Genomic DNA, 16692 nt, shown 5'->3' with positions numbered 1-16692 from the left:
CTCCCCCGCCTGCTTTGTTTGACGCCTTCACACACACTCTCACATCCACCCCGGCCCCCCCCCCCCCACCCAGCCTTACCCCTCCCTCTCCTGCCCACACTCATTCTCACATGACTACAAGCTCCTACTTGCATGTACTTTCCTGCCCAGTGGACAAAGTACAGCAGACAAAAAGACCAAAAAAAAAAAAATTAATGTCAATTTTTTTTTCTGTCCTTGGCTGACATGTCCCTGTATTGTACGACGACGATGATGGTGGTGATGTGGAGGAGATTACTGAGGAGGAGATGCTCCCCTCTGATGTAATCTCTCATGTCTTTGCGTCCTTTTTAATCTCCTTCAATTCAAATTTGCTCTCCAATCGGTGCCGCCCCTGCTCATTGTCCTGTTGGCGCTCATCATGCGATCCATAATCCATTTTTCCATCGCAGGACCCTCATTCTCTCTCAGGTCAAAGGAGGGCGGCTTGTTGAAGCGCAACGTGTTGATTATCCATATTTTTGTGTTTTGCCCAGTCTCGTATGATCAAAGTGTTGAAAAGCTCCAAAGATGACTGAAGCTAAAAATGCAAGAAACTTGCTTCATAAATGATGTCTAAATGTTAAAAAAAGGTGACATCACCAGCTAAAGTGCTATTGCAAAAAGCTTCATGTAATTTGGGTAACCCTTTAGTACACTGAAAAAAATAACTCATAAGATTTACTTGAAAAAAGTATTGTAAGTATTTGCACGCAAATGATTTAAGTGCAATTTAATGCTGCAATATCAAGTAACACTCACTTGCCAGTATCAAGTAAATTCTACTTACCATATAACATAAGAGTTGTGAACAGTTACTCAATTACATCCAAGTTTTACGTTATATTTATTTAAACAAATTAGGTAAAGTGTACTTGTTTTTCATCAGCAGGATCATCATTTTACTCTAAACTTTAAGTAAATTTTATATACCGTATTTCCTTGACAAGCTGCCGGGGTGCTAATAATTTTAAAACCTCTTCTCACCCATGCACTTATTAATGACATGTAGTATATAACTGAGTGTGATGTAAAAAAATAAAATACAAAATTATTCAGCGGCCGCGACCAGGTGGTTGGGGCCCACTTTTACATCATGTTATGTGCATGCCGGAAGGACGCATGCGTTTCGCTCCTCATCACACAAGATTGCACTGCATACCTAGTCAACAGCCATACCTTTTTAACTGACGGTTGTGATATAAACAACTTTTACATTCTTACTAATATGCGCCACACTCTGTGAACCCAAACCAAATACATTTCTGGAGAACATCGACTCTGTAACACATTATAAACGCAAGATAAGAATTACCCATAATGCCACCTCGCAGTGCTCTGTGAAGTGATTCTAAAGGCCGGAGCACAGCCAGTCGGCCAGAGCCTGTTGTGCTGTGCGCATGCGTTTCAAAACACTAGATTTTCAGAGTAAAGTTTATGTAATATTTTTAGGTTTATGTACGTACAGCTATTAAACATTTAAATAGTATGAGGAAACATAAGTAAAACTTACTCTTCCCCCATAATTCATGTATTACGTTAATAAAATGTTTAATTTTACTTAAGAAACTTTAGTTCTTACTGAATGTTAAAAATACTAGGTATAAATTATGACAGTTACTCAAAAAGTCACTTTTTTCAGTGTACGGGGAACATATTCCAAGCCACATAGACTTAATTTAGAGTTATTTGGACACCAGGGCTGCAATGAGGTGCCGACTTGTCCAGTGTGTACACCGCCTTCCGCCCGATTGTAGCTGAGATAGGCTCCAGCGCCCCCCCTGACCCCGAAAGGGGATAAGCGGTAGAAAATGGATGGAAGGATGGACACTAGGGCAGTGGTTCTTAACCTTGTTGGAGGTACCGAACCCTACCAGATTCATATGCGAATTCACCGAACCCGGACCGTAATCATAAAATGATATTATTATATTAAAGAAATACTATTAAAGGTATATTTTAGAGACAGAAAGTTACAGGAATGTACACATGACCCCATGTTTACATCTCATTGTGCAACATGTGAATGTTTTAGTGGGAACTAAATGCGATATCTGAAAGGGGTACACATTATTTCCAAAGCAGGAGCCCCCCCACCCAGACATATAATACTCGTACACAGCTCATGAAAAACAATATGTTAGTCATTTTAATTTGTGCCAAAACACTTAAATTACAAAATAATATAATGGAAATGACTGCTGTCGTTTGATTATAATAATAAAACATTGAAATTGTTATTTAGCTCACACATATGGAAAATTAGAGCGAACATTTTCGGGGGGTATCCTTAATACGCCGACAGGGAGAAGTTTTTATTCACACGATGAGTCGGGTGTGTCTTCACCTCCGCGGCAGAGGCTCCGCCGAACCCCTGAGGCTGACTCACCGAACCCAGGTTAAGAACCACTGCACCAGGGGAATATATTTTAAGTAACAAAGATTTTAGGGTTAGGGTTATTGTAGTTTTGTGTTTTGTTTAGTAAGAACCATATTCATTAAGTGGTATAAAAGGGAGAATCATATATATATATATAACAACTTCCTTACTGAGATCAGTAGGTCGTGAGTTCAAACCCTGGTCGAGTCATACCAAAGACTATAAATAAAAGCACCAAGGGTTGGAATTGGGGGGTTAAATCACCCAAAAAATAATTCCTGGCCGGGGCCACCGCTGCTGCTCACTGCTCCCCTCACCTCCCAGGGGGTGATCGAGGGTGATGGGTCAAATGCAGAGAATAATTTCGCCACACCTAGTGTGTGTGTGACAATCATTGGTAATTTAACTTAACTAATAAGAAATAATTCTGAGGTTATTGAGGGAAGACTCTTAGTTAATGGCTTACTGGTTGTATAATAAGGCCATGCAGAATAAGGCATTAATAAGTACCTTATAATGACTAATTAAGAGCCAATATGTTACTAATTTGCATGTTAATAAGCAACTAATTAATGGTGGATATGTTTCTAAAGTGTTACCGTAATTTGTTGTTTACTTGGCTAATAATGGTGCTAAGATAGCATCGTTGTTATTATTGTGGTGTTATAAGAGTAACCGATAGTCCTTGCACCCGCCCCTCCACCCAGACCGAGATAAACCATTGGACTCGGATGAGGACTCGCTGGGAATCGGCTCTGGAGGGCCCAACGGACTGGGGGGCAGCCTGGGCTCGGGCCCCCTGCGTCCCAACTCCCAGTCGGCATTCCTGGGGCCCCTGTTGTGGGAGCGGACCCTGCCGTGCGACGGCGGCCTCTTCCAGCTGCAGTACATGGACCTGGAGGAGTTCCTGACCGAGAACGGGATGGGCATGCACAGCAACGGGCCCAGCTCCACCAGCGCCAAGATCCCGTCTCAGGTATGAAACAGACTTTTAATGGACGCTGACGGGAGCGTCTTTTTTTGTTTTTACACCTGCGTCTTTTATGTCACCTTCAGAGTTCCCAGTCGGCCGTGCCCAACCAGAGCTCCCAGTGCCCCCCCAGCTCTCCTCCATCATGCTCCTCCTCGTCCTCCTCCATGTCGTCCTCCTCGTCCTCGTCCTCTCTGCTGGGACTGGAGACCGTGCAGCCCCCGCCCCAACAACAACAACAACAGCATCAAGCTATGATTGGAGCACCTGAGTGCGTACACGGTCAGTGATCCTTTCGTCTTCATTCGCCCCTGGTGGCTGATTGGGGTACTGCTGGTCAATAATAACCTTTTTAGTCATTTTTATATTTCTTTACCCGTGTCCTGTGACTGGCCTGTGCTCACCGCACCTCTTGTCCGAATTCAGGCTCCTCCTCCTATAACCCTAATGAGTACAAGCGGTATTGAAAATGGATGGTAATGCCTTGGTGACTCACTCCTGCACCCTGAGGGGACAAAGTTGTATTACAGCACTGTGGGGGCGATACTGCAAATGTGTGGACCGATCCAATTGCAAGTAAATACAAGGCCAGTATACTGATGCCGGTCAAGCTCATTGAAGGATTTTGTCATTTTGAAATTTTTATAATATTTTTGACTGAAATGATAGTTTCCACGGGCTTCACGGTGGCAGAGGGATTAGTGCGTCTGCCTCACAATACGAAGGTCCTACAGTCCTGGGTTCAATCCCTGGCTCGGGATCTTTCTTTGTGGAGTTTGCATGTTCTCCCCGTGAATGCGTGGGTTCTCTCCGGGTACTCCGGCTTCCTCCCACCTCCAAAGACATGCACCTGATGATAAGTTCATTGGCAACACTAAATTGGCCCTAGTGTGTGAATGTGAGTGTGAATGTTGTCTGTCTATCTGGGTTGGCCCTGCGATGAGGTGGCGACTTGTCCAGGGTGTACCCCGCCTTCCGCCCGATTGTAGCTGAGATAGGCGCCAGCGCCTCCCGCGACCCCAGAAGGGAATAAGCGGTAGAAAATGGATGGATAGTTTCCACCATTTTGTTCATTCCTTTGTTTTCGTGAAGTGTTTCAGCATTACTGGATGAAAGCTGCAGTGTGTGTGATGCAGTGAAATATTACAAGTGGCTCAGAGAACACACTGCTGCCAGGCCTTTGTGCGTGTGTGTGTGTGTGTGTGTGTGTTAGCATGCAGCCGCAAATGTTTAAACATGCACTCGAGTTCCTTCTTTTGCATGCAGCTACGTTAATGTGTGCTCTTGTGTACACGTGTGTGTGTGTGTGTGTGTGTGTGTGTGTGGGCGCACATGCACATGACCGAGTGCGAGCGTGATGCACGGAGGCAGAAGTCCCTGCGCTTGAACGTTGAACGAGGTGGAAAGTAGACCGGAAATAATCACGCGCACGTTCCAGAGATCCTCTACTCGTTGAAGCGATACAAGTCACTCGTCCATTTGTAACATCAGCATGAAGCAGGGATTCTCAAACTGTGGTACGTGTACCACTAGTGGTACGTGGGATCCCTCTGGTGGTAACAACAAAGGATCCCTTGACGAAAGTACAGGGTTTTATTCTCCTATATTCAAACACAGTGTTACTGTTCAAACTATGAGTAATGTTACAGTGGCCAAATATATTAAATCTGTTTGTTAGATAAAACCTCTGCCTTGTTTTTAATGAATACTTAACCTTACTACTGTATTTTGATGTTGGTCATCATTTGTTGTTTCTGAGGTGGTAAAAAAAAAAAAAGTTTCAGCACTACTAGCAATAGGTCACATCATTAGGTACACCTGCACCAGTACAATGTTCACTGTATTCATAAGAAAAAGATCACGTTACATCCCATTGACATGTGCAAGTGTACCTAATGAAGTGGCCGTTTTTCAACGTGTCTGTCACGCAACAGAATTCTCGGATCCAAAAGTGTGAACCATGTTTGTTTGGTCTGCGACCCATCTAAGGGGAGTCAGGAGCAATGGCGGCGAAGAAGGGTTAAGTGAGAAACACCCGAGGGGAGGTGGGAGGGCTTGCTTTGCATGTTTTGAGATCTCTCGCTCTGCAACTCACACGCTCAGGCCATGTGCAGCCGCCTCGTCACGTGCAGCTGCTGCAGGCGGCCCGGGCGAGGGAGGAGGGAGGAAGGAAAGGCGGGAGGAAGGCAGGAGGAGTCCGCCTTGCTTGGCAAGCTGGTCACATGACGTGCTGCACTGGGAACAGAGATCAAATAAACATACACAAATGTGTTGATAAAGGTAAGGTGAGTCAGGTGTGTTTGTGGTGATGTCATGCTGAATATTTCTACAAATATACAAAACATAGCTAGGAGGCAGGGAGCAAGGTGATAAAGGGAAGGAAGGTGCAAAGAAAGGAAGGAGGCAGCAGTGTGTCCACGCTGTGATGACATAACTTTTATTCAGTGTGTTGACTTGCTGGGCGTGTCGTGTGTGTGTGTGTGTGTGTGTGTGTGTGCGTGTGTGTGTGTGTGTGTGTGTGTGTGTGTGTGTGTGTGTGTGTGTGTGTGTGTGTGTGCGTGCACATGATCAGAAGGCCGTGGTCAAGTACAGTAGGCTTCCTCCTTCATGGAAGTGACCAAAACAACTTCAGGCTATTTCAGAATTATCATTGTTTGGTTGGACTGTCAATCACAGGTTATTGAGTCCACATCTTCGTTAGTGAAAATCGACTGTGGGGGCGGAGCTTGTGGCTGCATAGAGCTGTGGTTTTCAACCGCTGTGCCGCGGCACACTCGTGTGCCGTGAGATACAGTCTGGTGTGCCGTCGAAGATTGTGTAATTTCACTTAATCGGGTTAAAACATATTTTTTGTAAACCAGTCATTATAATCCGCCAATGTGCCGTTGTTGAGTGTCGGTGCTGTCTAGAGCTCGGCAGAGTAACCATGTAATACTCTTCCATATCAGTAGGTGGCAGCAGGTAGCTAATTGCTTTGAAGATGTCGGGAACATTGTTTGTCGTGATCACAATATGCTGCAGGCAAAAGATATCTACCACTTAAACCAAAAATAAACAAAAGGTGATTGCTGCTAAGAAAAAGGCATTGAAGCTTAGGGATGGTTATCATACTTGCCAACCTTGAGACCTCCGAATTCTGGAGATGGGGGTGTATATTGTAGAATCCCGGAAGAGTTAGTGCTGCAAGGGTTCTGGGTATTTGTTCTGTTGTGTTTATGTTGTGTTACAGTGCGAATGTTCTCCCGAAATGTGTTCGTCATTCTTGTTTGGTGTGGGTGCACAGTGTGGCGCATATTTGTAACAGTGTTAAAGTTGTTCATACGGCTACCCTCAGTGTGACCTGTATGGCTGTTGACCAAGTATGTCTTGCAGTCGCTTACTACATCTACAGAAGCCAAATACAGCATGTGGCTGGGCTGGCACGCTGTTTGTACAGGTTGTTGAGGATGCTAAAGGCAGTGCCTCCACGGTGCCCCCTTAGTTTTGTTTGAATGAGAATCAGGAGAATGATTACCCCTGGAGGGGCACTGAAAATTGGAAGTCTCCCGGTAAAATCGAGGGTATACAAGTATGACGCTGTAAAGCGCCATTCATATAAAACTCGCGGGCCGCACCAACATTAAAATTTCACATCAAGGTGCGGGCCGCAAAATAACGTCTCGCGGGCTGCAATTGGCCCGTGGGCTGCGTGTTTGCCTTGCATTCACTTATGTGTGTGTAAAAGCCGCATATATTATGTGACTGGAGGAGAAGTGGACTTGACGACAGGTTGTAGAGGACGCTAAAGGAAATGCCTTTAAAATGCGCTCCCAATGCTGCTGTCCAGGCAGAAATCGGGAGAAATTCGGGAGAATGGTTGCCCCAGGAGATTTTCGGGAAAATTGAGAGGGTTGGCAAGTATGATGGCTATGTAAAACAAAACTAAAACTGCAAAGTAAACAACAACAGAATGCTGGACGACAGCAAATACGTACAGCGTGTGGAGCAGACGGCGTTCACAAAGTACATCCGTACATGACATGACAATCATCAATGTCCACACAAAAAAGGATAGCGTCCGCACAACTTGAATAGTCTTGATTGCTAAAACAAAGCGGGTGTGGGCAATAGCGTTCAAGGATGACATGAAACTGCTACAGGAAAATACCAACAAAAGAGGAAAAGCCACCAAAATAGGAGCGCAAGACAAGAACTAAAACACTACACATAGGAAAACACCCAAAAACTCCAAATAAGTCATGGCGTGATTTGACAGGTGGTGACAGTACACCTACTTTGAGACAAGAGCTATGCTGATGCATGCTTGGTTATGGTTTGAATTCATATCCAACAATTGTGAGAACAACTTTTTACTGTCAATATCAGCTACTGAGTTTCATTGTTTTATGTTTTCTGCTGGTGGTGTGCCTCAGAATTTTTTTAATGATAAAAAATGTGCCTTGGCTCAGAAAAGTTTGAAAAACACTGGCGTAGAGGATGACGACTTCCTGCTCTATTGCAAGGATTGTTCAAAGTGCTTGAAAACACATTTTTGACATCTTTATTCAATGTGATGACTCCTTACAGCTCTTGGAACTGTTAGTCTGTGTTAGTTCCGTTTTAGTACAACCTGTTGGTTGTGTGTCTTTTCTGTGTTAGGCTATGTTAATACTATTTTAGTACTGTCTTAGGCAGGCTTGAGGCCAACTGACGGCCCGCGGACCACATCCTGCCCGCCAAAGCTTTTCATCTGACCCGCCGAACACCACCCACATACGCTTGATGAAACCATTAAAACTAAGGTTGATCGCGTATGCAGTACTCCGATCACCCTGCAGGGGCCAACAGCGAGGCATAGGTGTCACAGTGAAGCAGCAGTGGAGTTAGTAGAAAAAGACAACTCTCTCAACCCTGGGAAAAAAATTACAAAAATCTGACTTTGTACATCAAAGTATAAATGTTCTAGTGCTTGAGTTTGAAGCGACGGACACTTTGATCCAGACAAGCAACAATGGTAGAAATCCCAGCGTGTAAGTTTCATCACGAAACTTGGTCAAACATTTGTAAGTAGATATAATTTGTGTATTATTTTGTTTTTTTTGTATTGAAATTGCTGACTTTGTGATGTCTTTTGTATTCGTGGCTGGGTTGTTTTTTTAACTGATAGTAATGATCAAACCTTGTTCAATACGTGTAGTGCTAAATTTGACCAGTAGTAGTTTACTGTGTGAATATATTAACACTAAACATTCTATTCTATTTATGTTATAATACACAATGGATGATATACTTTTATGTTTATGTTTCATTCTTACTAACCTAAATGAAGGAAGAAGTGTAAAGAAATAAAACGGAAGAAGGAAAATGATTCACAAGAGGGAGCATCAATCCGACATCAATGCGACAAAAACTAGGGCTTCTATTGTTAACTATCTGCACACGCTGGGGAGGGGTAGCCAGGCTAGAATAATGACAGTGCAGTTTGAAAGCTGATGTGTTTACACTGTAATTAAGTCAACGCAGTCTCAAAGAAATATAAACCGTGGAGGCACTTTCTGACGAAACATCCACATTTGATGTCCGGCCCTTGGACTCTTGAAACTGCGGCCCTCTTCATTATGTAGGTGAATAGCCCTGTTCTTAGGTCTATGGTAGTACTTTGTTAGTACTATGTTTGTTCGTGGTTAATTGTGTGTCTATTCTGTGTTAGAGTTTATGTCAGTACTATGTTAGTACTGTCTTAGGTCTATGGTTGTACTATGATTAGTACTGACTTAGAGCTATGTTAATTTTGTGTTAGGAGTATGTTGGTCCTCTGTTGGTTGTGTGGCTCTCATGGTTACTGAATGTTAGTACACTCTTAGGTCTAGGTCAGTACTATGATTACCACCGACTTAGAGCTATTTTAGTGCTGTGTTAGTACTATGTTGGTTCGCTGTTGGTTGTGTGTCTGTTCTGTGTTAGGTCTATGTTAGTACTATGTTTGTACTTTCTTAGGGCTATGTTAGTGCTTTGTTAGTACTATGTTGGTCTTCTGTTGGTTGTGTGCCTCCCCTGGGTTAGGTCTGTGTTAGTACTATGTTCGTAACGTAGTAAATGGTAATTTGGTTATACTTGTATACCGCTTTTCTACCTTCAAGGTACTCAAAGCGCTTTCACGCTATTTAGACATTCACCCATTCACACACTGATGGCGGGAGCTGCCATGCAAGGCCCAGGACCCATCAGGAGCAAGGGTGCAGTTTCTTGCTCAAGGACACAACGGACGGGACTAGGATGGCGGAAGCCGGGGATCGAACCAGGAACCCATAGGTTGCTAGCACGGTCAATTTACCATCTGAGCCACGCCATACTCACTTAGGTCTATGTTAATGTTGTTGGTTTGCTGTTGGTTGTGTATTTCTGTTTTAGATCTATGTTAATACTCTGTAATACTGTACTGCCTTAGGTCTATGTTAGTCTTGTGTTAGTACTGTGTTGGTCCTCTGTTGGTTGTGTGTCTGTTTTAGAGCTATGTTAATACTCTGTTAGTACTGTGCTGCCTTAGGTCTATGTTGGTCTTGTGTTAGTACTGTGTTGGTCCTCTGTTGGTTGTGTGTCTGTTTTGTTATAGGCCTATGTTAGTGCTGTCTTAGGACAATGTTATGTCTGTGTTAGTACTATAAATTGTAAATGGGTTATACTTGTATAGCGCTTTTCTACCTTCAAGGTACTCAAAGCCCTTTGACATTATTTCCATGCAAGGCCCTAACCATGACCCTTCAGGAGCAAGGGTGAAGTGTCTTGCTCATGGACATAACGGACGTGGCTAGGTTAGTAGAAGCTGGGGATCGAACCAGGAACCCTCAGGTTGCTGGCACGACAACTATCCTAGTGCTATGTTAGTACTGTCTTAGATCCATGTTAGTACTACGATTAGTACTGATTTAGGGTTATGTTAGGTCTGTGTTAGTACTATGTTGGTCCTCTGTAGTTTTTGTGTCTGTTTTGTCATAGGTCTATGTTAGTGCTATGTTGGGGCTGTCTTAGGTCTATGTTAGTTCTGTGTTAGTACTGTGTTCGCTGTTAGTTGTGGGTCTGGTCTGTGTTTGGTCTATGTTAGTACTGTCTTAGGTCCATGTTAGTACTATGTTTAGCACAGACTTAGGGTTATGTTAGGTCTGTGTTAGTACTATGTTGGTCCTCTGTTGTCTGTGTGTCTGTTTTGTCATAGGCCCATGTTAGTGCTATGTTGGTGCTGTGTTAGTACTATGTTCGCTGTTGGTTGTGTTTCTGGTCTGTGTTAGGTCTTTGTTAGTACTGTTTTAGTACTGTCTTCGGTCCATGTTAGTTCAATGTTTAGTACTGACTGTTAGGTCTGTGTTAGTACTATGTTGGTCCTCTGTTGGTTGTGTGTCTGTTTTGTCATAGGCCCATGTTAGTGCTATGTTGGTGCTGTGTTAGTACTATGTTCGCTGTTGGTTGTGTGACTGGTCTGTGTTAGGTCTTTGTTAGTACTGTTTTAGTACTGTCTTAGGTCCGTGTTAGTACAATGTTTAGTACTGACTGTTAGGTCTGTGTTAGTACTATGTTGGTCCTCTGTTGGTTGTGTCTGTTCCGTCTTAGGTGTATGTTAGTGCAATGTTAGTCCTGTCTTAAGTCAATGTTAGGGCTATGTTTGTGGTATGTTAGTTCTGTCTTAAGTCTTACAGTCCAATGGTAATTCAATGTTAGTTGTGTATCAGTTTTATGTTGGTTTCACTATAAGTTGTTCATATCGCCTGTGTTGATTTGTTGTTGTATTTTTGTTCTTTCTATGTTGGTGCTTTGTGGATTATGTGTTGGTTCTGTCAGCTCTGACTGTGGGAGGACGCAGTGAGAGTAGCGCCCCAGCAGATCGAACTCGAGCTCGTCTATTTTTTGCCGGTGTGGGCGTCCGGCGTGAAGGCTCCGCCCACCTCGCCTCACTTCCGCCTCCGTGAGTCGTGAACTCAAATTTAACCTTCTGGTTTGTTGTGAGGGACAACGAGCAAGCCGAGAAGAGACGCCTCGAGAGCGTTAATGTGGACGAGGACACGGTGTCCTCCAGGCATCTTTAAGCTACTACCGTGTCATGTCATGCCAACTGAAAGAAAAACAGGGAGTAAAGATCAGCTGAGTCCAGATGCCAGGCCTGCAGCTCATAAGGATGATGATGACGATGATGCACAGGCAAACAGATGGAGCGGCGAGGGCGTGTAGGCGGATAAAGAGGCTGCGCACGTGCCCGGATGCTGTGAAACGTGCTCACAGATGGATGCTTGAAGCCATGTATCCCTGGTGTTGCCAGTAAATTGCTGTCTGAAAAGGGACGAGATGGTTGCCATGGAAACATTTTGAACGAGAGTTGCATGGCCATCATGAGATGAGTTGAAAGTTAATGTTGGGAAGCACCGGCCTCTGGTGGACACTGAGCGCCACTGCAGCTTGAGGGAGCTCCACATTTGTCCTTCTCCGTGGCCTTGTGGTTAGCGTGTCCGCCCTAAAATCGGTAGGTTGTGAGTTCAAACCCCGGCCGAGTCATACCAAAGATTATAAAAATGGGACCCATTACCTCCCTGCTTGGCACTCAGCATCCATCCATCCGTTTTTTACCACTGGTCGCTGGAGCCTAACTCAGGTGCATTTGGGTGGTAGGCGGGGTACAAGTTGCCACCTCAGACTGTATCAAGGGTTGGAATTGGGCGTTAAATCACCAAAAATGATTCCTAAGCGTGGCCACCGCTGCTGCTCGCTGCTCCCCTCACCTCCCAGGGGGTGGAACAAGGGGCTGGGTCAAGTGCAGAGGGTAATTTCACCACACCTAGTGTGTGTGACTATCATTGGTACTTTAACTTTATTCTTTTAACATACAAATAAAGAGCGTGTGAAATTTGTTTCACTAAAGTTTCTCAGCGGGATCAGAATGTTGGCAAAAAACACTTTTTTAACTCTTAAAAAAAGACAAAAGTAAAACACTGATCTACAAAGTGTGACTGTGGCGACCCTCGGTGGCCAAAACTCTTAACGACACTCTCTCGTTGTCTCCTCCCAGGCGGTCAGGCCGTGGCACAGAATCCCTCTCCAACTTCCACCTGCCCTCCTGGAACGGAGGGCACTCCGGCACCCGCCAACGGCACCAGCGACGTGCAGGTGAACTTTGACCCCGACCCGGCGGACGTGGCGCTGTCCAGCGTGCCGGGCCAGGAGGCCTTCGACCCGCGCCGGCACCGCTTCAGCGATGAGGAGCTGAAACCTCAGCCCATGATCAAGAAGGCTCGCAAGATGCTGGTGCCCAATGAACAGAAGGTACTACATCTCCCACAATCCTTTACTCCTCACAGCTTCCTGTGTGTCTTTTCTACACATGAGGTAGCATGTAAAGGTGAAAAAGAATGGGACTTAAAATTGAGCCCTGGGGAACCCCACACCTTATTTCGTGTATCCACCTGTTGTAGGAAGTGTTTTTCAGCCGCTTTGTTCCTTCTTTTCTTTCCTGTGTCCTGTCTCAACACCTGACTGATCCTTCTCATGTCCTCTCCCCCCGTTTCTGTCCCTCCCCCTGTCCTCTCCCACCCACACACCCCAACATGCCCTGCCAGGACGAAAAGTACTGGTGCCGCCGCGTCAAGAACAACGAGGCGGCCAAACGCTCGCGGGACGCCCGCCGCCTAAAAGAGAACCAGATTTCGGTGCGGGCTGCCTTCTTGGAGCGGGAGAACGCCGCCCTGCGACAGGAAGTGGCCGACATGAGGAAGGAGCTGGGCCGCTGCCGGAACATCATCAACAAGTACGAGAGTCGCCACGGCGATCTGTGAGGAGGCAGAGGGAGCTTAACGACAGCAGCACTTTAGAGGAGGAAGTGTGGCGTTGACCAGCAGGCGGCGCCGTGCCACATGTCAATTTAGTGCGTCCGTCAGGGCAGGATAAGTCCGCCCACTCCCCCCTATCCCCCATGTAGACATCACCTCATGTGACACAGTTGCTCCACCCACATTTAGGAGGGGGGTGACGTAACTTTTAAGATAACGGTCAGGAGGGGGGTCGTCTTTTCTATGTATGAAAAGTATTTTTGACAGAAAGGAGGGGCAGGGCTGCGAGGAGGCGGGTCCAAGGTGTCCATCACGCAAAGAGAATTCATGTATATTTTTCTACGCGCGCACGCCAGCAGGGCCAGCAAGACCGCCATTTTTCTAGCTTTTATACATGGGCGGAGTGTTCTGGCGACCAACATAAAGAATCTATTTTCACTCAATGCAGGCGGGGTGGTGGGGCGGGGGGTGGTATGGGAATTGCGTCACAGAATGTATCACGGTCCAATCAGGTATTTCCTACGGTGCAAGAGGGCGGCGTGTGCAGTTGGAGCGCGGGTTAGGGTTCAGAGGTTAGGGGGTCGATGTACAGTCCTTACACTTTTTATTTTTTTTTGGTTGTCCTTCAACCTCACTTCCTGCTTTGGACGCCGCGTCTGGCTCGTGTCCCCCCCCTGACGTCATTTTACACTACCGCCACACACACACACACACACACACACACACACACACACACACACACACACACACACACACACACACACACGGGTCGTGACCCTCTTTATCGTTGTTTTGGACTTTGATGGTGCTGATATTCACCTGAAACACACACACACACACACACACACACACACTGAAATGCCTCTTGATTTCTGTTTAAATCCTTTTTGCATTGATTTGTGCTGGCGTATGGATAGAAGTGTATCTGAATGACACGTCTACACCTCTCCTTAAAAATCTTTCCAGCCATGGATGCTCCCTACTGATAATACTGTACTCTTCTACTCTCACAATATATATATATATTTATATATATATATATATATATATATATATATATATATATATATATATATATATATATATATATATATATATATATATATATATATATATATATATATATATATATATATATATATAAGTGTACATGATATATGCTTGAAATATGTGATCATAGTTGTAATATACATCATTGAATATATTACAGGAAAAGAAAACTATTGAAATCAGTTTGTCAGTTTTTCTCTCAGGTGTTTTTGTCTGAGTTAAAAAAAATAAAAAATAAAAAATAAAACACATATTAAAAAATGATATGCCAAAAAAAGTCAACATTTGGTTGCACAGTTTGTGGATTGTTGCCGGGTGGTGGGAAGGGAATCTGTTATTGTTTTACTTTTTAATCATGTTTATTAAAGACGCTTGACCGATAAGCCCCGCCCACATTTAGCTGGACTGTCATGGCCGACACTTCGCGTGTCCAAATGTCTTTATCTATTAACATATTTGATCTATCCGATGAGCAATCTTTATATTTATTTTTCTATCCGACCATCTAGTTTTCTACCCATCTATATCTATGACTATCCACCTCTGTGCTGCTGTTAGCTGAAGCGATGCTAATGCTAATCTGAGAACCGTGACAATCCAATCATGCTCAGGTGTGTTGATGACCGCCATCTTCATTCCAACATGAGGCCAGATGGTCAGTTTAACAGTTGTTTCCTTCTCTCTTTTTAATCAAACAAAGCTTGAAAGTAAAATACCAAAATGGGAACAAACTTACCACATTCTGCTAAGCTGTTGTTTTCTTCCTTTTACTCGCAAAAACTCCCCATCCCCACTAACTTGTGACTTTGAAACCTGGGGTAAAAACAGGCGTGTTTGTGTGTGTGTGTTTTCTATTTGAGACTTTGGAACCTTTTTCTATGTCAGTGTGCAATTGTCCGGCCTGGTGCAATACTCCCTCTCGCCACGTGGGGTTCACAACATTAACCACAGCCTGGTTGTTTTCTCTTACGTTTCCTTGTTGTGACTGTTAACTACTTCTACTTCTACTAATCTTACTAATACAATTACTAGCGCCACCACGTCACACTTTTAATGACGACACCAATAAACCGTTGTCTTTTCCAACCATTCTATTGTTTCCTCTGCTTTCTTTCTAGTTTTCGACGGATGCACTCCCTGTAGTAGCCAGCAGGTGGTAGGCTTGTGTAGGAGGAGAAACGACTGTACTCACACAAGACAGTAATTAACTCAACATGCCGGTCAGAATGTCTTTCGAAAGGTATTTTTTTTAGTAAGTTAAAGGCCTACTGAAACCCACCACTACCCACCACGCAGTCTGATAGTTTATATATCAATGATGAAATATTAACATTGCAACACATGCCAATACGGCCTTTTTAGTTTACTAAATTACAATTTTAAATTTCCCGGGAGTTTCGTCTTGAAAACGTTGCGTAATGAAGACGTTTATGCAAGACGTCACAGGTTTTTAGGAAGTATGAGCGCTGCGCACACACACAGCTAAAAGTCGTCTGCTTTAACCGCATAATTACACAGTATTTTGGACATCTGTGTTGCTGAATCTTTTGCAATTTGTTCCATTAATATTGGAGAAGTCACAGTAGAAAGATGGAGTTGGGAAGCTTTAGCCTTTATCCACACAAACACACGGTAATTCCTTGTTTAAAATTCCTGGAGGTGAAACTTTCCTATGGATCAGAGCGCGGTTAAGAGAACATGGATTCCGACCACATGTCAACCAGCAGGTTTCGGTGAGAAAATTGTGTTAAAAAGTCGCTTCTTACCGGAGAAAAGCTGAGCTTGTGCCGTCCATAGCTGCCGTCGACTCCCCTGAGACATTGGTGTCAACACACCCGTGGACGTACACCTCCGACTATCAGGTACTATTAAACTCACTAAAACACTAGCAAAACAATAGAATGATAAGGGATTTCCCAGAATTAACCTACTAAATGTGTCTAAAAACATCGGAATCTGTCCCAATGCAGACGCGTTTTATTTTTATTTTTATGTTTATTTTTATAGTCCGTCGCTATCAATATTCTCAAACACGAAATCCGTCCCAATGCAGACGCGTTTTTATTTTTAGTTTTATTTTTCTAGTCCGTCGCTATTAATATCCTGAAATCCTCGCTCAAATTAATAGGGAAATTGTTGTTTTCTCCATCCGAATAGCACTTTTTGTTGGAGGCTCCCATTAAAATCAATGTGAATATGTGAGGAGCCATCAAACATGTGACGTCATCGTCTGCGACTTCCGGTAGAGGCAGGGCTTTTCTCTTAACACCGAAAGTTGCGAACCTTATCGTGGATGTTCTCTACTAAATCCTTTCAGCAAAAATATGGAAATATCGCGAAATGATCAAGTATGACACATCGAATTGACCTGCTATCCCCATTTAAATAAGAAAATCTTATTTCAGTAGGCCTTTAATTCAAAAGAGAAACATAAATTGTATAGGTAAATAGTTTTGCAACCTTTTTCAGTGATGTACCACCTGTGA

The 16692-nt window shown here is 44.1% G+C and overlaps 1 protein-coding gene across 1 annotated transcript in view; it reads left to right on the top strand.

Annotated features, from left to right (window-relative positions):
* Positions 1-15295, top strand: part of dbpa (D site albumin promoter binding protein a) — a 16757-nt gene extending 1462 nt beyond the window's left edge. Inside the window, exons 2-5 of the mRNA XM_061908413.1 lie at positions 3106-3374; positions 3455-3650; positions 12400-12653; positions 12947-15295. Coding sequence (XP_061764397.1) covers positions 3106-3374; positions 3455-3650; positions 12400-12653; positions 12947-13162 — 935 coding nt within the window. The 3' untranslated portion in view covers positions 13163-15295. The remainder of the gene's footprint in view (positions 1-3105; positions 3375-3454; positions 3651-12399; positions 12654-12946) is intronic.
* Positions 15296-16692: the final 1397 nt, after the last annotated feature.

This window comes from Nerophis ophidion, linkage group LG08, assembly GCF_033978795.1.
Source record: "Nerophis ophidion isolate RoL-2023_Sa linkage group LG08, RoL_Noph_v1.0, whole genome shotgun sequence".
In the NCBI taxonomy this organism is placed as follows: Eukaryota; Metazoa; Chordata; class Actinopteri; order Syngnathiformes; family Syngnathidae; genus Nerophis; species Nerophis ophidion.
This window is presented reverse-complemented; position numbering and strand designations above follow the sequence as displayed.